Source organism: Rhinolophus sinicus, linkage group LG01 (assembly GCF_036562045.2).
Source record: "Rhinolophus sinicus isolate RSC01 linkage group LG01, ASM3656204v1, whole genome shotgun sequence".
Classification (NCBI taxonomy): Eukaryota; Metazoa; Chordata; class Mammalia; order Chiroptera; family Rhinolophidae; genus Rhinolophus; species Rhinolophus sinicus.
In genome coordinates this window covers 169,095,686-169,123,254 of record NC_133751.1, presented here as the reverse complement: position 1 = coordinate 169,123,254, position 27,569 = coordinate 169,095,686, and the positions used below count along the sequence as shown (strand labels likewise).

Sequence of the window (27,569 nt, the reverse complement as noted above, 5' to 3'; positions counted from 1 at the left end):
CAGTCACAAAGGATACAATGATTAACCAGATATAGTCTCTGGCTTTGAGAAACCATACGAGCAAGGGAGATAGATATACGTAACTAAGACTAATAGCACCACATTCCAATAAATGATTAAAGATATTGAAAGATTAAAGTATAGTTTAATTTTACAATCTTTTTGTAATATTCTAGTTCTTTGAAATTTACTTAAAATATTCAGTTAGATTTTTCAGTATCCCAGGTATCCTTGATAACTGAAAATTGATACTTTCCCATCTAATGAAAAACAACAAATACGTGTGACAAAACTCAAATAAGCAAAAGAGACTTTAAAAAATTGGAATAGCTTTTTAAAATATCATTTTAATAGTGGGTTTGTTTCTTTTTGAAAATTTCAATGTATCATGTAAATGATTTTGGCTCATTAAAATAATATTGTTATGTCAATCAATATTTCAGGTCATGACCCCAGGATTTAAGAAGTTCTTGAAGACAATGTCGAATATGATCCAAGAGAAAATGTGATTTGAGTCTGGAGACAATTGTGCATGTAAGTATTGGAAAATTAGATTTTCTTATGGTAAAATGTAATAAAAACTAAAATTCCAACTCATTAATTACTGGATTGCAAAAACTTTGATTCATTTTTTTTGTTACAACATGCATGGTTTTATTAATATCTCAAATTAATACACTGTTCTAATTTTTTTGTCATATTTTTAAGATTAACTAGTAATAAAAACCCGGTATAGCAGACAGAAGAGAATACGTTATCTGAAAGAGTGCTACACTTAAAAAGAAAAGCTGTTTCCAGGTGAGTCATTGGTGAGGGTAAGCAATGGCATAGAGTCTATGTGCTAGTTAATGGTATGTTCTCATTTCATGTGATAATAAAAACAATAAGCAAAACGTGGAAAAGTTTTTCCTAATTCTTACTCTAACATTTGCTTTATAATGAAAATCATTACAAGTTTCCTAACAAAATTAAATCTAAGTTCATAGTTCACTAGTAAATATCTATTGATTGGATTTTTTAATCTTCTTTGAAAAATGTATTTTATACATTCAGTTAAGTAAATAATATATTTTATGACTATACCAGGATAATTCACATCTCATAAAAATACTATCAGAGAAGATTGCTCGTGGACCTTATAGTATTATACACTTTATCCCAGCAATGTTTGTTTCTTAGAATTAAGAAATTAAGAGTTTTATTTTCAAATTTTATTAAAAGGGTGGTGTTTTGGAGGCCATTTTTCATTATTTCATTAGCTCACAATTACATCGATCATTAAAAATATATAGCAGAAATACTTTTTTTTTGCTATTATCCATCTTCTGTAACCTGTTTTTAATAATGTAGATGACTCAGAAGATTTTTTTTAATTTTGTGGTTAAAAGCAATTGAATCATCCAGTGAAGAATAATTTCTATTAAATTATAAGGCCATTTTAAAGAAATATGGATACTGATTCTCAAGAAACTGGCCCATGAGCAATTTCTTCTCTTAAATTATTGAAGACTCAGAAAATTAAAAATGAGATTAATATTTATTGGAAATAAAGGTAAACTTTATAGTAAATATGCCATCAAAATGTGTGCATTTATGTTCTTGCAAACTCTTTATTTTGATACTTTAATCATTTTATCCCAATTTTGGTAAACACGATGTTTTCTATTACTAACACATATATATGTATATACATATATATAATATATAATTATATTATAATATATATATTATATATATATATTTATATGTGACATATATATGCAAGAAGCTTGCTTGCTTGTAATGCTAATTAAATTAAATTAAATTAAAATGTTTTAATTAAGCTCTTTAATATTTTAAGCCATGATGCTCTTAAATTTGTAATACGTAAGACTATTAATCAAATCTTTAAAGCAAAATTATTGTGTAGTTTTAAAGAAATTTTCTGTTGAGAACAATGTATATTTATTTCATAAATTTGATGGATGAATTAATTTATTTTCTATTGCAGTTTGATTTATATTATATAGCATATTTCATTTTGGCATTAATGATGGAGAAAAAGTGTACGCTGTATTTTCTGCTTCTCTTGCCTTTTTTTATGGTAAGCATAAATTTTTTTAATGTATCTGCCTATCGATGAGTATTTCCTCTTTAACTTCCAATATATCTATAGTTGATAAAGGTGAATCACAACAAACTGACATGCAGTTATTTGATGCATAAATTAAGTACATTTTTATATCCAATCAACACATCAATAACTGATTTCCTTTTAGTGTATACTTGAAGGCTTTTCATCCCATAGCAGGTACCATAGGACAATGGCACAGCTGGGTAAGGAGGATGTCAAAGAGAGGAAGGTAAATGAATACAAATATGCAAGACACCAGAGGAAAGTAATTATCAGAGTTTGAAAAAAAATAGAATGTCTCTATAATCATATATAGTAGATAAAATATTTTCAACCAGACCTGTTGATTCTGAGTTAGAACTATTAAAAACACAGATCCTAACCTGTTCATTTTTCTCCCATTCTGCCAACTGATTGACTTATATTGACGAACAAGTAATTCAGAACCAGGCACTACATTTTAAATTAATTTCCTCACCCATTCATTCAAAGAAGTACTAAGTGTCCATTTTCTGGCCCACACTGATGCTAAGATTGGGGCAGGTGTATACATGCGCGTGTGCCCTCATGTACATGTCTGTATGTCTGTGAATGGGATGTAGGGCTGGACAAAAAAGCAGACAAAGATGACAAAAAAACAATTGCTATACCGGAGGAGACATATATCTTATACATTTCATTTCATTTTTAGCTGCAGAAATAATTTTTTTCATATTTTTCTCCATTTCACATTAAAACCATAACTGTATTCTTATCTAATTATATGTATGAGAAACTGAGAGACATAATCTCACCTACTTCTGTGCCAGCAAATAATTTTCCTGTGGCGTTTCCAAGCAAACCCCACAGAGATTCAAACAAAGAAACTCAAGAAAAATATAGAAAACCTGAACTGGAAAAAAGCAAGGCTACATTCCTGTCAGCATTTGTATTTGAAAACATTCTCAAGTCTAAAAGCAGTCCAAATTCTACACTTCTTAGACGTTATCTTGGATAAATAGACTAGAATTCAAGAAACAGGACCCCTGTTTCTTTAGCTCACACCCTCCATGGAGCATGCCAATGAGCTGCACAGGCCAACATTGATTCCTAGCAGGTAATTCTGTAGCAGATTACCAATTCGATTATTGTGATTTAAGGAACTGTGACCGTTTCTCAGACAGGGTGCAAATCTGAGTCTTTATTTTAAGTAAGAATGATTATATTGAGTTTATGCAGTTCTATAAACTTACTGAGAGCAGGAGAAAAATATTAATTTTCCTGATGTGAATTTGCACTTATTACTCGTGCAGCATAACTGCTGCATAAATATTTATTAGCAAATTAAAACAAAAAAAAGAAGGAGTTAAAGTTAAATGGTGGTCACTTGATGCTGACACTTGAGTGGTGCCACACACTGAGGGAATGTTACTATTTAGACTTTACTAAATTCAACTTCCTGCCAGACAACAGAAAATCAAGAATGAGGGGATAAAATAAGAGCAGAAATATAAACTGCTTATGGAAAATAGTGAATAGTATTAATGCAACAATTAAGAAGAAATAAAGTTGAAGAGAGGTTTATACATGTTTCACATTACAAAATGGGAAAAAGTCATATAAAAATTAAAGTGGAAGTGAAGCTTAAAATTGTGCTACTAAATTGGAAAGATTATCTATCTGTCTCTCTATCTATCTATCTATCTATCTATCTATCTATCTATCTATCTATCTATCTATCTCTGTCTATCTATGTTCCAAAAACTTTATTGTTGTGCACACAATAAAAATTCTATTTACCAATATCATAGATTAATTTGTCAATGTTTTGATTATCAAAATATAAAAATGGCAACAATTATGAGTGTGTGCCAAATACTCCCCTCTGTTATCTTGATATTATTTTATTCCATTTTACTGAAAGAAAGTAGAGGCTTACATTGCCTACATTCACAGAGCAGGTGAAAAAGTAGTAGTAGCTTTTGAATACAACTCTGCCTGCATTCCACAACACATGCCCTGGCTTTAGAGCCAACACATGTCTCCACTGGCTTTAGAGCCAAGCATCTCCTATTCTTTCTTACTCTGCCACTAGCAACAAGTCTTGTTGGTCACTTGAGTTTGGACATGACGGGATATTTACTGTAAAAACTGTCAAACACTACCAATCAGGGATTTTCCCCCCAGAGCCAGTTGACCAGGCAGCATATCACCACTTACTGTTTTCCACTGTGACAGACTGCCTACAACAGGCATTTTCACAATTCTGAAGGTTTATTATTTTTTTTAATTCCTTAGATTCTTGTCATAGCAGAATCAGAAGAACAGGACCATGGTGACCTGAATCAGTTGGGTGTTACTAGAAATAAAATCATGACAGCTCAATATGAATGTTACCAGAAAATTATGCAAGACCCCATTCAACAAACAGAAGGTAAACATGACTTTAATTTAAATGCATTTGATATAGTTTCTTTAAAGAAAACAAACCCACTACATCATCACGAGTTTCTTAGGTTCATGATTATAAATGGGTTAGTTTCTAATTTTTCTGGCATCTGAGCAGTTTTATTTTTTTATGAAGAATATTTTATGACATAATTTATCTTTCCTTCACAAAATTCTAATAAAAATATGTGCAACAGGGATATTTTTTAGTAACATTTCTATGGTATAAAGATACTTAAAATATCACATAAGTATGTATCTTGAATTAAATAAGTGACAGTTGATCTTCAGTTTATGTAATTTTTTTTTAAAAAGCTGCTTGATAGGAGTTTGCATAATAAAATGACAAGCACAATTTCTTTTGCATAATTTATACGTTGAGTAGTACGTTCCGTAGCAAAGCTAGTGAATTCTAAGTGTTTCTGTTTCCACTAAGATAGTCTTTAGATATTTTTATGACATTTATTGAGGGCCTAATAAATACCAGATATTTGCCTCGATTTTGAAGGTAAAAACCTGAGTAGCACAAGTAGAATTGTCAGATTTACCAAAAACAAAAATAAAGAACAAAACCAAAAATAGCCCTGTATTTTATCTGGAAATCCTAAAGACGGGGATATCTTCAAGGTATAAAATTTAAAATTCACAATAAAATAAAGCAAATGTAAAGACTTTAGATCTAATTTCTAAATTTTAAAACTCTCAGTTGAAACCATTATCTTACAATTTTTGGAAAAATATTTGATAGTATAATATACAAGGTTTACATAAATAAAATGTTAAAAGTAGATTATTATTAATATCTGTAACTGTCAAAATGTACTTGCTTGTCAGAAAGAAAAAAGTGGTTTTTCCACAGTGATAAACTTAAAATCTTAATATAAGTGAACAATACAATTTGTTCATAGTTAGAGATGTATTTACATATATCTGCTCAAACATTTTTATTATATTTATCCAGTTAAAAAATATCTTTAAACTATGCCAGACAATAAAAAATTATCTGATATTAGTTTAATAGTGGTTGAATGATCAAGTATTACAATATTTGTATACAAATTCTGTGTTAACTGATCAGCTTTTCATTTTATTCCATTAAAATCTGTATTATTAGCTTAAAACTACTGAATTAACCCCTTCCAAATCATCTAGATATATGTGAAAGTAGGCTTCACATCTAATTGTTGAACATAGAAATAGGTTCATGAGGGTTTCATAATAATTTTCTGATTTAGTAAGTTTAGAATCACTGCATGATAGATCTTCTTATTGGAACTTCATAACACACTTTGTAATTTTAAATACTCCAGAAAGTCTTGCAATAAAGAACTGTTTTTATTTTAATATTATATTTCCCAAAGCTATTGGACCACAGCAACTTTTTTATAGACTACCTACTCATGTCTCACTCAAATGTCAGACAACACAGTTTGAAAAATTCTGGACCTTGTAATTTATTTTGCTGCCAGTGTTCTTGCTAATCAGATGGAATCTTTTGAGCAATGAAATGGACTTTTTTGAGATGCTTTCTAAAATAATACCAGAAAATTTTTCTCTGACAAACCACAAAATGTACTTTATTTAGTAACGTGCAATTCTTTTTATTTAAAAAAATAGAATTATTTAGATATTCAGGGCAGTAGATTTTTTTTCTACTTACATGAAATTAATTCTGAGATTGTTGTGCAAAATCTGTTAAAAATAATAAACATCCCATGCAACATTCATGATCTAAGCTTTTTTTTAGAGATCTCTACATTTAATTTTGAAATTAATTATTCTAATAATTACTTGGTAAAAAATCCAAGTAATTGCTGTATAGTCATGTACCACATAACAATGTTGCAATCAACAATGATCCACATATAAGAAGGTGGTATACCAGATAGCCTAGGTGTTCGCAGGCTATACCATCTAGGCTTGTGTAAGTGCACTTTATGATATTTGCACAATGACAAAATCACATAGCAACTCATCTCTCAGAACATATCACCATCATTAAGCGGTGTGTGTCTAGATTTACATAATGTCATCATTTTCAGTAGACAGCCTTTGTTCCATGTCAGTGTGAAGCCACTATTAAGAATTTACATCTTCATGTATACCTAGAGGGAGTTAGTAATCTCTAATTTTTACTCTCCCCTAAGGCATGTACTGCAACAGAACCTGGGATGGATGGCTGTGCTGGAATGATGTGGCAGCAGGAACGGAATCAATGCAGCATTGCCCTGATTACTTTCAGGACTTTGATCCTTCAGGTAATAGCAGAAATTTATATGCAATGTCTTTGACATCTATTTAATAAACCTTAGGTTAAATTACTGTTTTATTATTATTTTTTTTAATTTTAAAGAAAAAGTTACAAAAATCTGTGACCAAGATGGAAACTGGTTTAGACATCCGGCAAGCAACAGAACATGGACAAATTACACCCAGTGTAATGTTAACACACATGAGAAAGTGAAGGTATGTAATAATTAAAATTGAAATTTAATTTACACTATCTATTTAAAAAGTTAGTTACCAATACAGTGTGGAGAAAATTTAGCTAGTATTCCATTCCATTGTAAAGCCTTTCCATAATATGCTTAGAAAAACAGTAAGAAAAATATCTTCGTAGAAATTATTAATATTGATTCTGTCATTACACTGAGGAAGTAATTCTTCTAGGTAATACTGTATGTACAAGTCAATGTCTCAGTATTGGAGTTTCAAATTTTCCAAAGGTGCGGGGGAGCTAGTGGGAACATACTTTAAAAGTAAAAGCAAAGGGAACATTTTTATTTGTGGTGGAATTTCTAGCATTATGTTCAGGAAATATGCTCAAGTATACAAGATAAGACCAGCAGGGTTAGAACTGCTCTATCTGTCCCTCAGCAGAAGACTTTCATTCTGGTTGGCTATTAGGACACTCTCACTCACATTCCTGCTTTTGACACCATACATTAAGTCAAGGTTAGTCACAGTTTGTCATAACAATAGAGCTTTGACAGAAAGTGCCTGCATATATTTGCACGTGTGTGTGTGTGTGTGTGTGTGTGTATAAAGGCAGTTTGTTACAGTGATTAAAATTGAGTCCTGATGTCTGACTTCCTGTTTCTGCCCATTACCAACTATGTGACTGGAGCAAGCCTTAAGTCCCCTCAGGTATCAAATAGGGATAACAATAAATCCACCCTCAAGATTTTCATAAGAGTGGGCTTAATACAAGGAAAATATTTAAAAAACTAACAAGCATATAGAAAGTACTTGATAACTGTCAGCTATCATCATTATAAATGTTGTATCCTTTGCTTAATTAGAGAAGGGTTTGAAAAGAATTATAAAAAATAAGCAATGAAATGGTAAATTCAAATTAAATCAGAAAAAAAATCATAAAGAATAAGTCAAAGAACTCAAAAACAGGAAAATTCTTATAGACCATAGGCTCCTATAAGTTATATATTGAGATTTGTCTCAGGGCCTCAAATTGATCAAAGGAAAAGGAGAAACTCAGTTGGGAAAGAAAGTCATCTGGCATTTAAGGAAACAACAAAAATAAAATCATCAAATAGCATTTGATTTAAGGTGCACAAAGTGATAGGGTAAAAACTGTCAATGTCCTCCAAAATATAAAATGCTAGTTTTATATATTACACAACCTAGGTCAATAAAATTATTTTTTATATATTTAATATATGACTTCTAATTTCTTAAATAAAAAGGGCATACAATTTATAAATTCTGATGTCACTGGATAAATTTGCATAAGTATTCTTCATTCCAGATGTAGTCAGGCATTTATTGGTTGGCAAGCTTAATGATAAGGCTATCAGATCACATGTTTTTAAATACATAATTTATTCTATTGAATTGGATCTTCTACACATGCAGTATTATAGTATTGATATGAACCTTTTTTTTTATATTCATTATAGACGGCACTGAATTTGTTTTACCTGACTATAATTGGACATGGATTATCTATTGCATCACTGCTTATCTCACTTGGCATATTTTTTTATTTCAAGTAAGTACATAGAAAATATGTGGGCTTTTTTTTAATTTACCAGTTGTCTTTGGTGAATGCAGTGTCATGTGCATGTTTATGTTATGTGCTGATAGAATATATGAAACATTGATGGTTTATAATGTTTAAAATAAATTGAATGTTCAGAATAATTTGAAATATATAACCTTATCTTGACTTTGTAAAATATATAGGGAGAAGACTGATGAAATATCTTAAGCCCAACTTTACAAAATTAGTAGACATATAAGAATGAAGTTATATAGTAAGGAAGGAGCCAAAATCAATATGTAAACCTGTGCGTATTTGCTTTGCAAATAATCAAATGTTATAGTCCTTCTGAATTGAACTTTCAACTTCTTGGTCAATTTTTAGTATCAGTATACATAGTACATTACAGTAATTGGTATTTTGTGCTAATGATAGCAATGACATTTAACATATATTATGAAAACAATAATCTCAATATATTATGGTTAGGTTATTTTTGCTGGTTTTGGGGGGTTCATCATTAAATGGTTAAATTATACCTTGAATTTTGCTTGAAATTACAATTCCTTTTTGGGGGGAAGAGGGAGAGAATCAGCTCCAATTTCTTGACTCAACAAATGATTTTTTAAATTGATAGGAAAGTAAATTCCAAAGCATACATATATTATTTCATGCATTAATGTGGTTTGCATAATTTTGATCACCACCAATAATTAGAGAATTAAATGTGAAGAATGATTAGCTATATTGTCTCCTTCTTCTCCTCCTTCTCTTCTTCTTCCTATTAACAATTATCTTTGAACATTAACTGCTTCAGAACCAAATAGAGTAGTAACACATCAAAATAAATCCCAATCCAGAAATTTTCAGGCAGTTGGATGTTAGGTACATACGTAACTCAAGCACGAGCTTTTAGCCCATAGTCCATCAAATATTCAGAGTTCATCAAATAGTACATGAACTAACCAAACATTAACTCTCATAGGTTCAAAATCATTTAGAGATTACATTAGACTTGCAATTGAGAGATTACATTAGAATTGCCACTTTTGGAAACCTTTACCTTCTTAAGAATCTTCAACATCAGTTACTTTGGGACTCCACATGGAATATTTTAATGGCACTTTTGATTCATGACATTATCTAGGCACCATTAGAAACTTACTAAAAAAACTCCATTCTGAATAAAGTTAATTAAATATTAATGTACATTTTTAAATGCAACATATTTTTGTTAGTTAATTGTGTAAAAGGGTATCAAAGTAAGTTCAAAAACTTTATCTTAAAATATGGAAAACATTTCTTAAAGCGAAATTTTCTATACTATATTTCACAAGTTACCAAAAGGTTCTTGTTCAAAACAAACTGCCAGTTCTCAGTCACTGCCTTTGTAATTATAGTTATGTCATATCAGTTGTTCCTATACATTTTATTAAAATTTCATGTCTTTATTCCTGAATATACTCTTGGCTTATACAAGATTTTTGAAATGAATACTATCTTTGGAGTAGGAAATACTTTATTATGATTGTCTAATAGATTAAAAATATCTGTTGTAAAAAAATGGGAAAGAAAACATTTTCCAAAGTGACAATTTTTTAATGAGTCCTCAGGTCCACAGTGATATATTATTTATGCTAATTGACAAAGTGAAATTGCTGATGCTAAAACACTTACTGGTAAAATATGAAAATAAAACTGGGTTAATATTTAATTTAGTAAATTTAAAGACACAAAATCAAATATAGTTCATTTTTATTCTTTATTCCTGAAAATAAAAACTTTACAATTTAAAAATGTAATGTATCTAAATTTGAAAATATGACTCTCTTGGGTCTTGGAACTAAATGATGCAACTAATTACCCTAAAACCTATTCAGTGCTCTAGAACTCTGGAACTCAGATTTTCAGTTCATGAAAATTACATACGTAACACAAATAAAAATAAACACAGAGAAAATTAATTTAAATGTAACTAATATTAGCCAAGATTTTTTTCTTTTTTCACCATGAAGACTCTTATAACTATGACTGTTTATATTTAAAGTAGATAAGCCCCAAACCTAAAGGCATAAAATACAAATCCTAAGAGTTATTTAAGACTGTTTTATAAATTTCTTAGGAAAAAAAAAAAGTTTTAAATATTTCTAAATTCAGAAAAAAAAATGCAACACTTAATTAAAAACAAACTATAATTTTGAGAAACAAGACTTGCACTTAAATTTAAAATACATATTTTAAAAAATTAAAAACACTTTTAGTATGTTATTGTACTAACTGTTAAATAGGGAAAATAAATACATATACCTGTAATTCTAATATCCTATTGAACAATTACTTCTATTTTTCCAGTTCTATTTCATATTTATCCATTTTTACACAGTTTAAACTGTAATATACTAAATATTTTAACTATTTCTATAATTTAGCATTATGTTATTAATACTTTCCATGTCACTAAAGAGTTTTTAAAACAGCTACTTAATTGACTAAATGATATTGCATTTTGTAAGTTGACAGGTTATTAAATCATTCCTCTATTTTTGAGCATTAACATTGCTCCCAATGTTTCCTATTAATATAAAACTGAAATGGACATTTTCAGAAATAACTTTTCCCATATTTTGCACTATTTTTTTAGGCTACATTCCCAGAGACATGGGATATCTTGGTCAAAGTGTATATATCTTTTTATAGCTCTTGAAATACTCATGCATCATCTCAGAAGTATTTCAAAATCAATATGTTCATAACAAATTCATAACATCTACCTCTCCCTAACCCAAACCAGATTTTCTTCCAGAGTGACCCATCTTACAAATAATACCACCAGCAATCTAATTGCATTAGCTCAAAATTTAGGACTAATCTGTGACAACTTCTCATTTTTCCTCCCTGTTATTCTTTCCTCATAGTCTGTGGATTTAACCTTCTAACATTTCTCCAATCTATCCAATTTTCTTCACCTCTACTGCTACCACCACCACCCTTACCTTATGTAGCCTCAACAAGTCTACTTTTATCACCTTCATTCTACTCTAAACAATGCAGCCAAAATATTTTCAAAGATTTAGATCAAATATGGATCTGATTTTGTCATCCTTTGCTTCAAAAATTTTAGACTTCCTATTGTAATTTATTTAAAATCAAAACCATCAGCATAACTTATAAGTGAATATTCTACCTATTCTCTCCCACCTCTCAAGCTAGTTAAATGCATCTACCTCAGATCTAAACTTTAGCATCGTTTCCTTGGTGAATTCTTCCTGAATTCCTTATTGCAGTATTTTTGAAATTGCAACTATTAGTTACAGTGGACATGGAGTTAGACCACCATCTCTGCAAATTTAAAACTAATGCAACTGAGAACCTTCAGAGAAAACAATCAATTATTTTGTATGTTAATAATTATATTCAAGCACAATTAATTTCTGAAGAACATAAAGTATAGCAATTTTATCACATGCCAATATCAGTAGTCAAAAAGAAAACAACAGTCTCCTAGAATTCCAAGCCCTATGGCACCAAACAAGTTTGAATTTAGCAAGGATATAAATACAGTCCTGAACTAATTCCATAATGTCAAATGCAAAATTAACAAAGCTTTCTCATGAAAGAGTCTATGATTTCATTGAACAAATAACTTGCTGTGAACTGAGGCAATAGTGGGACTGCCAAATGAAAACAATGCTACAAACCAGATTATACCAAGTATACAATTCCAAATTTCTAATCAGACCAGGCATTCACCGTGTTCACTATGGACTGACTTTGTAAGAGGAAAAGAGGATATCGTAAAAATTGGCTTATCAGGACAGAGAAGAAATTAAAGAAAATAATGTTCGCTGAACAGGGAGTTAAGATACTAAGAATGTTAAGCCAAAAAACAAACAAACAAACCATGAACTATAGGGGGCACAACAGATGACTTCAAAAATTTAAATGACTATATTGGGAATAGATTTTGTATAATAACATAAAAAAAAATATTTGGCTTAATTTAAAAAATAAAAGAACTCTTAATAGTTAAAGAAAATAGAATGAACTACCAATTGACCAATTGACTTTCCTGTCACTTAAGATTTTCAGACAGAAATTAGATGTCATTCAATCACGAATTTGTAATTGGTGATCCTTATTCTAGGTCCATAGATGGACCTAAAGATCTGTAATACTATTTCTAAGTCAAGTCTATGAAAGAGCAGTAATTTAATAAAGACAAATACTGGGGGTGCCCAAGAAAAAACGTATGCAAGTGGGCACTTTGGTCAACGTTGCCCAAGTAGTAGTTCACTGCAATCAGAAGTGTCTGGATGCTGATGGTAACCACTTTGAGCACCTCATGTTATTCCAGAAGTCAAATGTGACTTGTATTCATCTTTTGTTATCAGTATATATTGAGTATTACATTTTTAATAGGTTTTTCCTTTCTTAAAATGTGTCACATTTTTGGGGCACCCACATAGAGTGGAAGAGTTAATTTTTTGAAGCCAAAATACACAATTTCAATATCAGGGAAGTTAGCATTTCTGAAAGTATCTTGCAAGCTAAAAGCAGTCTCTACAGATAAACTATATTTATTATTGATTAGGGTTTGAAAGATAATGTGGTTCAATAATTTTACATCTATATTTACAAATATTTAAAACTACTTAACCAATACTCACAAGAAAGTAGAATTTTTAATTGAAGGCTTAAAATTTAAAACTTAAGAATTAATTTATTTTCTCTATGGAAAAATACTTTTAAAAAAATTGACATTGTATATACATATATATGCTTAGTACTTTAGCTTTAAAGATACAATCTGCAGACTCATCTCATTTTAAAAGAGAGACTAGAAATTTTATGTTTCTCCAAATATTGTCTCCATGTTTCACATAGAAATAGGCCTGTTTTTTCAGAAAAATAGCAATTAAAAAATAATTAAGAGCACTGTATACAATAAATGCATGTATCTGTTTGCTAAATCCCATGCTTTAAAAAGAGATGTGTAGCACTCTACATAGGCAAAACCTTGTTAAAGCAAATGAGTATCTTGCCAATATAAGGAATTTGGTTTTTTGCCTCTACACAAAAAAATAACATTTGTGACAACATGGATGGATCTTGAGAGTGTAATGCTGAGCGAAATAAGTCAGACAGAAAAAGCAGAGAACCATATGATTTCACTGATATGTGGTATATAAACCAAAAACAGTAAAAGATCAAGACAAACAAATGAGAAACAAAAACTCATAGGCAAAGACAATAGTTTAGTGGTTACCAGAGGGTAAGGGGCTGGGGGGTGGGAGATGAGGGTAAGGGGGATCAAATATATGCTGATGGAAGGAGAACTGACTCTGGGTGGTGAACACACAATGGGATTTACAGATGATGTAATACAGAATTGTACACCTGAAATCTATGTAATTTTACTAACAATTGTCACCCCAATAATTAAAAATAAATAAAAATAAATAAATAAATAAATAAATTTTCAATGAATTACATGGCTTATCCTTAAAGTTTATAATGAATTTACAATTAACTGTTCAATCTCTAGTGAATCAAAAAAAATCTTTAATGGTAAGTTAGCATGACCAATGTGTACTTGATTTCAGGCACAGGTTAATTTTAATGGATAGTATAATTCAGTGATTAAAACCACGGGATATATTCAAATCTTGCCATTGTCACTTACTAATAGAATGGACTTAGCCTGATTCTGCTTTTCCGTAAACTTCAGTTTCTTTATAATGGGTAATGATGTTGTTTTAAAATACTGGGTAAAATAGACTTGCATAGTACCAGTCACATAGGAATATCTCAATAAATGGTAAGAGTTACGAGTTTGTCATCAGACTATACTAATCAATTAGGTACACAGTCTACACTTATGTAGCCATCTAACACTACCCCAGTGTAATCATAATACAAAGTAAATAAAAAAAAAGTTATCATAGATCTACAAAGCTATGGAAAGACAGAGGTAACAGAATCAGAAGATTCCTGAGGTGATAATCTCTTTGAAACAAGTGTTAAACAATGGATAGAACATCAACAGGTAGATTTTGTAAACCATAAGAAATGAAGAGATTATCTAGCCCAACACCTAATTTTATGTATGCTCTAACTAGTTAACTAAATTGTCCAGTGTTTCTCCTGATCTGTGTCCTCTCTGTTTGACTTAGTAATTTTACTGGTGTTTGTCTTTTAAAAATGGAGAATTTGAACAGAAAGAAGCAAAGCTACAAACTAATTTTTCTTTCTTATTATACATTCTTGGGCTTTAGGTAAAACATGAAAAACACTCTTCAAGTAAGACCCAGGTATAGCATTAAGTACTTCTTTTATATGTCTAGACATCCTTCATTACCGGAGAGTGGTTAAGAGTATGCTCTGTATGTAGACATATCTGCTCTCAGATCCCATCTTTGTCACTTGCTGCAATGCATGGAACAAGTTCTTTCATTTCTTAATCCTCAAGTTCTCATCTTTAAAAAAAATGATACTGTTAGTATCTATACCATAACTTTGATATAAGGGCTGAGATAATATATGTGCAGTGTTAAGATGAGTGTCTAGTTTGGAAAACATTGTCTATTATTGGCATAGTTACCACTCTTTCTTATTAGTCCATTAAATATCATTATATAAATATTTAGCCCTGATAGGCATATTATACCAGTAGACTCTTTCAAAACAAAATTAAAGAACACAATTTCTAGTTTTATATGCATCACATTTATAAAGAAAGTGTTATACTCTTCATATGGAAAAACAAGTAAACAATGAATGAAAAATGTATAAACCAATTTACTAGTATAATTGTATCAGAAAACCTTCTGGCTAAGTAAGTCAAAAATAATAAAACTGTTTTTATGCCCATGAAATACCATGTAGCTTACTCATTGCTTCAATTATATTAAAGAATTTGTAGTCTTTACTTTTAAGACACTTCTAATATATACTCAACAGAATCATTTGTTGAAATAGCAAAAGCTGCTACCTATTAAAAACAACTATCCACTAAAACAGGATGTAAAGGATGTCCCAAAGTTAGCTTCATGGGAGCAAGAATTATTTCCACTTTGTTTCTTTACACATCCCAGGACTTAGCTGAAGACTTTGTACATAGTGGGCATTTAATAAATTCTTAAGGAATGAAGACATAAACTGAGTTAGAAGCTTATTTCTAGGACTGACTTTGAGTTTCCCATGACTTATCATGACCTTGGGCAAGTCCCTTGTGTTTGTCTGGCATTTGTTGTCTCCATCATCAGACAGCCTCCTTAAAATCCTAATCAGTTGAAGCATCTGTGTAAAACAATACCAGAGACTCTCCAGCTCAACTGAAGGAAGACCTAGGCCACCGCAGATAATGCTGAATTGAAATGTTAATGAAGCATGTTCATATAGTCAAGAACAACACAAACTTTAGCTTTCTACAAACTAATTCCTAGAGGTGCTGATGTTTCACATAAAATCATTGAGTATATATATATATATTAAAAAATCTGTCAATACCTCCTTTCTGCTTCTGAACCCAGTTCCTGATACTGCAGTCATTCTTGTTTAGTCTTTGGTAGAGGTAACTTTTTTCCTCATTTGTTGAGGCTTACTGATTCATCCTAATAAAAACCAAGAACCATACAAAAAGTTGACTTAGGATACAGTTGGTTATTTTTTGTTTAGAGAGAGAAAAATGTCTACTACTTCTCCATGTTTTAAATTAGAAACAGAGAACATGAAACACTATTTACCAGATATACTTCAGTTTTCTATTAGAGCCAATTAAAGGGAAGAGTCAGGGTGGGAGATAAAAAGAAAGGGAACAGAAAGGGAGGGGAAGAGAAAGAGACAGAAATTTGGGATTTGCCAAGTCCTGAGAGGCAATGACTTGCTCATAATTATCCTTGGAAAAACAAAGCAGAACCCTTTAGATAAAAAAAATAAATAAACTTTACTGGAATTAGTTATAAATTATATTTTAATCACTGGTTAAAATCTGAGAGCACAGCAAATGTTGTTCTTATTTTCAACCCAGACAAAGGGCTTCATCTTCTTGCACATAAAAGAGCACATATAACATCTGACTTGTATGAGGAAAAAGTGGTTCTTTTTTTTAATATCTTAATTTTGCTGACATTTCAGAGACTGATTCCAAACAATTTTAAAGACAAGTTGCATATTTACAACTCTATAGACAATGATATCATTTCTAGGTAGTTGGGATAAGGTCCTAATTTAAAAAAAAAAAATCTATCCCGTTGATAGGCTAAAGCTTTCTCAACTTAATAAAATAATCTTTAATGCTTATATTTTTGCTTTTCAGGACAAGTGACCTAAATTCTCACTTTTTTCTTAGGTAATATCTGAATTATAGTCAATCAATATCATGAATTTTTGTCTCATTTCCGGTTTCTTCACATATCTCTTGAATGAGAACAATTATAGTTTTCTTCTCTAAGCGATAATTTTTCTCCTAAAAACTGTTCATGATTGAATCTTTAAGTCCATTTTAAACAAAGCTAACTATTTAAAGAAATTTTACATTGAAACATAGAGAACAAAGAGTTTTACTCTATAAGTCATACCCTGATGAACCTGTTTTGGCAAATCAGAACTTTCACTTAAGTTTTTTCTTTTTTTTTCTTTTTTAAATCTGGCAAATCTGCTGTGTCAGGTGTAATAATGGCTGAGTTCAGAAACAGTCATCTAGTAGTTCCTGAATAACATACCTCTCAGTGTGTAGCCAGGATCATTCTTGCTTTCTCAAGTCTTGTGATAAATTCATTCATCGTAAGTTTGTTAGGCACTGTGATTCTGAGATATAGCCTATTCTGTTGTATGCATACCAGGCTTCCTCCACCTTAACAGTGGATATTGTTTAATTAACTATAGTTTTTCATACAATGTTCTATTTGACTATACTCACTGGGTCAATTTCAAAATTAATGAATTTTAATCAATATGCTGAAAAATCCATTTGCTTCAAACCGAACGTGGTGAAAACTGAAAACATTCCTATTCAGTAATGTGAGGCTTGGATGGAAAGCTTTTTATATATGTCCACTACAATTATATAATGAAAACACTGCATTTCCACATTAGAGTATCAGATGTAAATAATGAGAGTGGTGCAAGAAGTAATGGATTTAGTTGAACATAAACCAGTTCTGCTATAATGTAATTCCAATTACTGGTTTCTGGAGAAGAGTCCCAGGTATGGAAATATAAATAACTGAATTAATGAATGTGGCCTTATTTTAAAAAGTACATTTATTATTAAAAGCTTAACAATGTTAGAGATCATATATGTCTGTTGATATTTTTGAAAAATATGAAACTTCTTTATAAGTGTATTTTATCTGTTTTGCTTAAGCAAGTTGAAAAGTGCTATTTAAGCATAACTAAGTTTTCATGGGAATAAAACAACAAATTATTTTAAGACAGCTAATTATCTGTTGCTTGGTATAAAAACTATAGTCATTTGAATGGATTAAAATTTTGTGAAATAGAGAACATAAATAATGCAACTTTTTTTTTTCTTCCCAAAGTCATAATATATACTGCAATCTGGTTTTCCACTCTCGTAGACACAGTTTATTTTTCTAGACCTTACCCAAGACAAGAAAGTCAAAGTAAGCCCTGCAAACTATAGCATCTTTTTAGTAATTAGGAAAAACAAAAACCAAGAATGACTGGATAGTATGCTGCTAACATTTGCTGATGGAACACTGCAATGCAACACAAAAGATTATGAGCTTCAGAATCAAGAAGTCATTCTATAAACTATGCTCTTCAAATTTAATTTTCTTCATCTTAGAATGGAAAAAACAACGTGGAGTTTTCCTTTATGCTCTATTCAAATTGTCTTTCCTTGCCCCTCAAAAACTTGAAGCTTTCACTTTAACTTAAAAAATAAAACTGACTCGGGGTACCTTATCTGCTTGGAATGCTTTTTCTCCTCTTTTTTCTCTGTTTCAGTTCTATCTTGAGTCTTCCTCTCATTCTGGCACAGCCTTTATCTGCTTCTCAATCCTATTTTAATTTCTAAAAAGCATATAACACTATCTGGAATTACATTATGTAATCGATATGTCTATTTACCCTCCACTGTCACACGAGTAACATGAAATCAGGGTCTTGCTCTGTATTACTCACAACTATTTCCCCAGGATCTAGAAACAGAGCATAATATGTTACTTATTCATCAATAAAGAGTTACAAGTGACTAAATGAATGTTACAAGCTACAGAAGCCTTCTTATTGTCTTAAAAACTTCAACATTCAAATTCAGCAGATCACTTAATAAGATCGTGACTTTGAACAGCTTAACTCAGTTTTATTAAAGGATAGTGATACTTCAAAGGGGTTATTAAACGAGATAATGAATATAAAATTTTATCTCTGTGACTGAGATATTCTAAGGACACAATAAATGGTGAATTTTACTTTTATAATGAATTTTATCTTAAAAGGGCATTTTTTTGGAGTGTAAAAATCACCAACATTCAGAAAGCCTGACTGTTTCTTCTCTTGGTTTCCTGCCCATTGGGAGATGAGAAAGTGATTTGCACGGGAGGAGTTCACACAAGACAGCAGACCAACTGGCCACACAAAAAGAGATGTCTGTTCCTTATGCAGCCCATCCTCTTCTGTGATATTAAATGAGCATCCCTGAAGGGCAGGGGCGGGGGAGGAAGGAACATGACAGAACAAGAGCAACCATTTCCTCCTCTCAGAGGGACCTTCATTGAGCATCTTGGTAGAAACACTGTTGTACTCTTTCTAAGCTGACCAGATGGATCACCCACAGCCTTCACCAGGGAATTATTGATGTAGGTTATATCTACTTTGTATCATACATAACCAGGTGGTCCCATCAATTCAAGGTGCCATTAAGTAAACAAAAGATAGCTATAGTACTTGTTCTTTTAATACATTTATAGCTTTCTGCCTATTGTTTTTGGCAGTGTTCAGATTGACATGAGCTTTCCTCTTGGATACATGGATAATGTTCTCTTGGGAAATGATCTGAGCATTTGGAAATTAAATTAGATAAATTAGCATAAGAAAGCAGTACTTTGCAAACTGGACTATTTTTATACTGCTTGTATTTCCTCCTTCAGCTAGTTTTCCTCCGGAGTAATTTTGAGGAAAGTTTAAGTTGGAAATTTCTAACTCATGTCAAGCCAAATGGGAAACAAAGGCCAAGTATTTTATCCATACTGTGACAGAACTTTGAATATGGAGCAGAATAATACTTGAGGTCAACGTGATAATGGAAGTGGTGATTTGAAGACAACTCTGGGAAAAATGAAATTCCTTGGCGAGATAATTTAGGTTGCTATTACCCTTCATCATATGGAAACTGTCTTTCTAATGTTAAATTCTTGTGTTTCATAACAATGATGACAATTCACTGTTTCATTGTATTGCTTAAAACATGGACAGTTTTATATTACTGAGGTGAAGTTTGATGATATTTTATTATTTGTGAGAAAAAAATTAGAAACTTAATTAAAACCAGCCATGTAATTAATAACTATGTTAAAAATAATAGTTGAGTGTCCGCCGATGTGTTAGACACTATATTATACACTAGACATGGTTTATTTCATTTACTCTCCCAGCCAATCCTATGAAGTACTATTGTTCTCCCTATATTACAGATGAGAAAATTTAGGATTAGAGATTTTAAATATCTTGCCCAAAGTCATACTGTCCATAGGTGGCACAGTCCAGATTCACTCTCAGGTCAGGTTTCAAAACCCACTCTGAGCTACAGGTACTGATTGATACTACCTGCTTCTAATTGTTCCAAAATAGAATTGAAAGACATAGTTCATTACACATGAAGTGTAATGGTTTTGTTGACACACCGACTACCTCTATAACTCTGCTTGTTAAAATTACATATTGAAATAATGTTCTAAAATAATTATGTGCACAGATATGAAATGGAAACAATTCAGACCCACAAACCACATTTTCTATCTGTAGTGATGCTAGGTTAGAAAGAGACGTTATAACATTTAAAGAAAGTAGAGAGAGGTTTTCTTGTTTGTTTTGTTTTGTAAAAGCTTATGAATAATTTTTAAAATATTTTGAGTAAAATAAGCCCATTTAAAAATTTAGAGTAGGTGAAATTATTTGTAGGTTAACATTTGAAAAAATACTGGAATATTTTTAGTTTCATTTCAGTGTGTTTTCCAAGTACATGTTTTGGTTTTCGTTTACAAGTTGATTTTATTTGTACTAATGTAGTTATATTTGTTAACAAATATGTTTATAAGAAAACAATGTGCATCACTGAAAAATCTGAGCCATTTTTACCACTAGACATTGATGGAAAGCATATGTCAGAGACTACCTGTCTAAATTTAAGTTACACAGCACTTAGAGAGAGAAATGGAAGAAACTAAAGCAATAGCAGTAGGCTAATTTTGTAGAAAATAGAATATATTTACACAGCAAAAAGTAACATGATTTGACAATGGTCCAGTTTATTACAACATTATGGACAACTAAACTGGATATCAAGGTTTCCAAAAGAGAAGTATTTGGTTTAAGTTATATAGAGTGAATTATTTATGTTGACTATATTATTTGGATAATTTTGCAAAATAATCATAATAAGCTTTGTATCTCTGTATTGAAATGATTTCATACGAGCTCTTAGGTATTTGGTTTTGATATTAAATATTTCATTCCATCATTTGAAGGATTTTATTTCATCATTTCAAAATTTTGCCCACAATATGGCATTGTTTTTACTTAAAAGAGGGAAATGCAGTATGTCCTTTAATCACATAGTAAGAGAATTAGAACACATTTTGTGTGTGTGACTGTACTGAAGTAACTCATTTGTCTCTGGGTTTTAAGGAATTATACATTTTCCCTAATTAATATTTTATTTTGAGTGAATCTTGGGGAGAAAAAGTAATTCTTCCAAATTTGATGTAGCTGCTATGAATTGTGAATGTATCTTATTTGAATGATAATTAATAAAAAGATGGAAACATTTTAAGATGTCATCACACTTTTTCTCTTGCCTTTTAGGAGCCTAAGTTGCCAAAGGATTACGTTGCACAAAAATCTGTTCTTCTCCTTCATTTGTAACTCTGTTGTAACAATCATTCATCTCACTGCAGTGGCCAATAATCAGGCCTTAGTGGCCACAAATCCTGTAAGTAAAACTAGACGTGTCCTTAAGTTCAAAGGGTTAGCAGGGAAGATATGGGAGTGGTGAGAGATCTTGATATATGTATTACGTGCATAATTAAGTACTCATATGTGTGTTTTTTAAGGTCTGACATATAGAGAGTATATGTACCTGTATTCCAATTTAGAAAAGTAAATATATCTCAATATTCCTCAAGTTATAATGATTGAATATTAAAAGGAGGAATAATTACTTTGCTTCAATTATTTATATATGTTACATTTATCTTCACCTCATTTTATGTCTGGAGTCCTGCTGCTGGTAGGACATAAGTGTTTATGACTACATAACATTTACTCAATCGAATTAAAAAATCAAAATAACTGTGTAGTTAGAAAAAACAGTACTGGAAAATGGAAACTATATTTTTGATATCAGGTTGACTTTAAAAATTTAATAAAACCAGAGAAAAATGAATTATACATACCCTACGTAATATTCAACTTTATGAACATAAAATTTTTAAACGGCTATACCAAGTCCTCCTGTCTCAGTAAACGTTTATGTTTCCTTACAATCCCTTTGGAATCACAATGTTTAGGATGAGTACCAAAAGATACACAAAATAAGCACAGAGACTGTCATAACATAAAGCTATATTTTTAAAACATAAGCTAAAACTTACTTATACATATTTACATATTTTATGTAATTTGTAAGTATATGTAAGCTACATTTAAATTAAAATATCTGTGTAAACAACAAATGTATTCAAGTTTTTTAAATCACCTGCTTTCATAATTTTTGTAATATCTATATTACAGTTTTGGATATAGATTTGTGGGGCGGTATGTATGTATGTATATATAAAGTGTTTTGTTAGAGATTAAGTTATCTAGTTACTGAAATCAGAGAAGGGAAGGGATTTTCACTCAATGAGTCAATAAACAATACACTTGTATGTGCTTTATGTGTGTTTTTAGGGTAATTTCCAAAGTTCTAAAATTCCCTGTATTGTTTGCACATGTGCATCTGGATTGCTTAATTTTGTATATGTTCCACTCTAAAGTCACTGGGTGAGGAAACACACTGGGATATAATTAGCAATATAAAAAACTGACCAAGGTCCGGCCATTTGAGAGTGAATTTCTCTAGAGCAAGGAGATTCAGAGTTCTGTCATGAAGTTGCAGAGCAAGAGATTTTAAATCTTATATTTATATACAAGTACATTGTGTTTAACACACAAATGGCAAACCGTATATAATTAACTTTAATATATTATTGGAAAATTTATTTTCTGTTTTTATCATTATTGCCCAGCATAAATGTATTTTTCTGAAGCATACTTTAAGCTATTTTTATCATGTTTATAAATTTTTCAAATGAAATTAAAAGCTCAATTAATAAAGAAATTAAAAGCTCAATTAATAAGGAATTAGAAGCTCAATTAAATAGTTACATCTAAAAACTACATAGATTAAAATTTGATGCTGAAGTCCATAATTTCTATATAATATAGTGGAATAACTCATTTTTACCTTTAAGAGGAGTTAGCTAATAAAATGTTATATTTGACATCATGGTATATTATTTAAATTTTAATGTCATGCAATCTGAATATATATTTAGTGAAAGAATAGGTTTTATAAATGTCCTTCAGGCATAAGGCATTGTGTATAGTCATGAAAACAAAACTGGAATTAAAGGACTTGTGTTCAAGATGTAGCTTTTATTGATGTATGAATATTAGCAAATCATTTAACTTCTTTAGTGCAGTTTTATCTATAAAATATGTGACTAATAACCATTCATACCTCAGAATTAGTTTAAGGATTAAATAAAACAATTATATTACAATGTTTTAAGCTAACTCATATGCAAGTTTATTATTACTATTTTATGATAACCCAATGTTTATTTTCCAGTGCATTTCATTTCTAATTTTCTTTTCAGTGAAAAAAAAAATATTTCAAAAATGACTATAATTGCCACTATTTATTGAGTTCCAGATTGGAAATTGGAGCTGAAGAGAGTAATTAGCCATGCAGTTCTCAGAGAGCTTTTAATTTATTTCCCTTGTTAATAGAGTAAACTATATCTCTTACTTCTACATGTTTTCTTTACCCTGTATTTGAACCTCCCTCTTCCTGTTTCTTTTAAAAGTGGAGAAGATAAAGTGGAGACCTCAGGAAAAAAGGAAGGAAAACCATAACTTTTTCTTCTTTTTACCTACATGAAACCCTCAAACCCTATATTTGGATAAGATAAAGTATGGACTCATTAGATTATTATTTAATAAGTATTTGCCTGTTAGCATGTAATATGCAAGATTTTTGAAGCATTTGGCACTCTTCATGAACTGCTTTTATAATTATTAAGATAATGATTAAGACTTTTCTAACAGGATGCGACAATCAAGGGGTTCATGATGACACAATTAAAGTAAATGTAGATAGATGTAAAGTCATTCATGTGTGGAACTTTTGCACTTAAAATTACATAATAACTAAAGCACACATCCATTAAATGTAGATTTGGAATGAACACATTTCCTTGGAAGTATACTATTATAAACCTTTGAAGTCAATGGCTGAAAACTTCAGAGGCACCATTAGACGAGGATGAAGACTGCATTTTACAAATCTGAATCATTAGTGTGTAAGATTTTGTACAGAGGAGAGAAAATTCCATGTTTCTATTAACAGCTAAAGTAGACTATTGACTTACATGTGAATTCATAAGCAATTAAATATTGATTGCTTTCCTTTTTTACTCACAGGTCAGTTGTAAAGTGTTCCAGTTCATTCATCTTTACCTGATGGGCTGTAACTACTTTTGGATGCTTTGTGAAGGCGTTTACCTACACACACTCATTGTGGTGGCCGTGTTTGCAGAGAAGCAACGCTTAATGTGGTATTATTTTCTTGGCTGGGGTAAGTGCCATTGCACATATCTGCTGATTCACCTTATTAAGAAAGCTTTTAGAGGATGCAGAGTTCCTTTGTAATAAAAACATACTTATTATTAATCATTTTAAAACAATTCAGGTGATTAACCTTTCCTTAATGCTGTAAATTGATATATTTAAATAAAATACTATTGAATCATTGTTGTCAGTACTCATCGGTCAGTTATTAATACAATGCTTTTTTTCTATTTAATAATCTAATGTGTATCTTGGCTAAATATGCGGTGACTAAAACAACACAATTAGAATCGTGAATTAAGGATCTTGTCTCTGTACCGCTCTGAATCTCCTTTTTCCTCATGTGCAAAATGAGGGCATTGGTTTTAATCAGCTTTGAAGTTCTATTTTAAAAATGTTTGTTTAAAAAAGAAAACATTGTCATTTTATCTAAGAGTAGACAGATAAGTTGTTGAATAAGAGCATGCAGAAGAACTATTTTCCACACAATCTCCTGACATGGTATTATTCACAAAGCAAACAATGATATACATCTAGCATGTTTAAAAAAGTAACAGAAATAATACAAAATATAAAATCCTGAAAATAAATTCAATAGGATTAGTTTCCAGAAACATAACTGAAATTATACTCCATCTATTTGTCATCTATCTATCTATCTATCATTTATTTATCTAGTCAAATAATCCATATATATCCAATTATGTATACAACACAATCATTAGTGCACTCAAGTTACCTTTATAAAACATTTCTTTATTTCGTGTTTGGAAGACCTGCTTTAGAATGCTCAAAACATGAACATTTCTGATACATAAAATATTTCTCTCTTCTTTCTCTTTTTCTTTACATAGTCAGTCTCAACTTTTCCCACATGTGATCATCTAACAAATATTGGCCAATTCCATCTTACAGAAAATATATGAACACTGGATTTTTTTCTAAGCCTTGGGGCTTAAGAGCACATTTATGGACTTAGGCTCTCCAGTCCTCCGATTCAAAATGACTTCTATTAGAAGAAAACGTATACACACACACACACACACACACGCACACACACACACACACACCTGAAAATATAAATCGCTAACGCTTTACCATATGTAATGTTTGACTATACAGATATTTACTCAATAAACTTATAATGCCAGTTATTTTTGCTCCTAGAGTATCTCTGAGTTTCACATGTCATGATGTACTTTAGGACTTCCATTTATAGAGAAAGTTGCCTATTTATCTTCTTTTTCCTTGATATTTACAGGATTTCCATTGATTCCTGCTTGTATACATGCCATAGCCAGAAGTTTATACTACAATGATAAGTAAGATAATATCTTGTTCTGATTTCTATTAGACTAAGTAAAACAAAAATCTTCAACACCATTTCTCTGTTTTTCCCACCAGCTGCTGGATCAGTTCTGATACCCATCTCCTCTACATTATCCACGGCCCAATTTGTGCTGCTTTACTGGTATGTAATTAAAGTTCTCCTTTTTCCGTCATTGTTCATATTTCAACTTCGTTTCCTGAAACATCTGGCCTATGCTATTCTTTAGGATCCCAGTGGACACAGATGATGTGCTCACAGTACTTCATTGAAAAGGGTTTGAGGAAGGTGTTATATTTGAAGTGTTGGCAGGAAGAGTAAAAGAACTAATTCGTGAGGGATGGTGAGGCACCAGAGACCAACAGTGGGAAGTTGTGACCACGGCTAGACCCAAAGAGGAGACAGAATAGAGTTACTGCAACTGAGTGAGAAGCCCTGGCCTTGGGTAGAGGAACACAGCCACGGCCAAAACCACAGCGTAGGAGGGGAAAAGAAGGAGGAAGAAATACTCAAACTTCTCTCTCTTCCCGTGCTCTGTTCTCTGGGTTCCTCCCATTGGCCAAGAAGCAGCAAATGTTTGAGGGCAAGAAAGCCTGGGCCATGACACAGTTCTCAGAGACTCCTGGGGTACAGAGCAGAACACAGAAAGACAGAAGATGGATCCAGTAAGTGGGGATGGTAAACAAGAAAGACCTACACAGCTATGTCAATAATTAGAGTAATATTCTAATAAAGACTTTAATTAGGGAAAAGAGGGTATTGTTTAAACTGTTATTTAATTTTTATAATGATCATCACTTAATACAAGTATACAGCACATTAAGTGTGTTTGCAAGGAAACAGAAGTCACATCTAATGTTTTCATTACATTATTTCAATGGGGAAATGAATTAATCCAAACTAACACACTTTCTCTCATAGTGCATTAAAGAACAGAATGTAATTATAGTGTTAGAGACTGTAATTACACTGACATTTGATTATATATAAAAAGACAAAGATGGTTGTTCCTCAGCCAAAATTCAAAGTGACCTAACTCTTTTCAAATTCTTTTTTTTTAAGACAAATATTCTTCTATTATTTTACTATATTTGCTAGCTGCAATTTAGTATATGGTTATGTTTGAACACAGTTCAAGCCATTGTCAAATGTGTGATTGTTAAGCCATTCTCAAAAAGCATGTCAAAACTAAGAGGGTTAATTAAATTCTGAAGGCTAATTACCTGGGTTTAAATTCTTCTCCCACCTCTTACTTGCTGTGTGATCTTAGGCAATTGAACTAATCACTGTGTGCCTCAAGTCACTCTTTTGTAAAGAGAGAATGTAATAATAGTGACTTTTAATTTTTTAACAAGGAATTAAATGAGTTAACACATAAAAAGTGCTTAGCCTGGCATGTATAAAGTACATAGCAATTGTCAAATTTCTCGTTTGTGTCTAGCCACACAGACAGCCAGTTCAAAAATCAATACATGGAATTTATTATATCTCATGGGAATTATATCTTCATGTAGACTAGTGAAAATTTTAGAGGCAGGAGCATTTCTTTTCTTGCTCCCTGCATATACTAGATAGAGGCCTGTGTGACACACTGTGTTTAAGGGGTACCTCGAGACAGCCTA

The 27,569-nt window shown here is 31.1% G+C and overlaps 1 protein-coding gene across 2 annotated transcripts in view; it reads left to right on the top strand.

The window, feature by feature from the left end:
* The window catches only part of CALCRL (calcitonin receptor like receptor), a 90,474-nt gene that overhangs the window by 51,344 nt on the left and 11,561 nt on the right, over nt 1-27,569 (top strand). For both annotated transcript variants that reach the window (XM_074339068.1, XM_019740750.2), the window contains 11 exons: nt 444-534; nt 709-798; nt 1,991-2,083; nt 4,391-4,526; nt 6,688-6,798; nt 6,894-7,006; nt 8,458-8,549; nt 21,591-21,717; nt 24,474-24,627; nt 25,882-25,942; nt 26,025-26,091. In XM_074339068.1, the coding sequence (XP_074195169.1) occupies nt 2,030-2,083; nt 4,391-4,526; nt 6,688-6,798; nt 6,894-7,006; nt 8,458-8,549; nt 21,591-21,717; nt 24,474-24,627; nt 25,882-25,942; nt 26,025-26,091 (915 nt within the window). In that variant the 5' untranslated portion in view covers nt 444-534; nt 709-798; nt 1,991-2,029. The remainder of the gene's footprint in view (nt 1-443; nt 535-708; nt 799-1,990; nt 2,084-4,390; nt 4,527-6,687; nt 6,799-6,893; nt 7,007-8,457; nt 8,550-21,590; nt 21,718-24,473; nt 24,628-25,881; nt 25,943-26,024; nt 26,092-27,569) is intronic.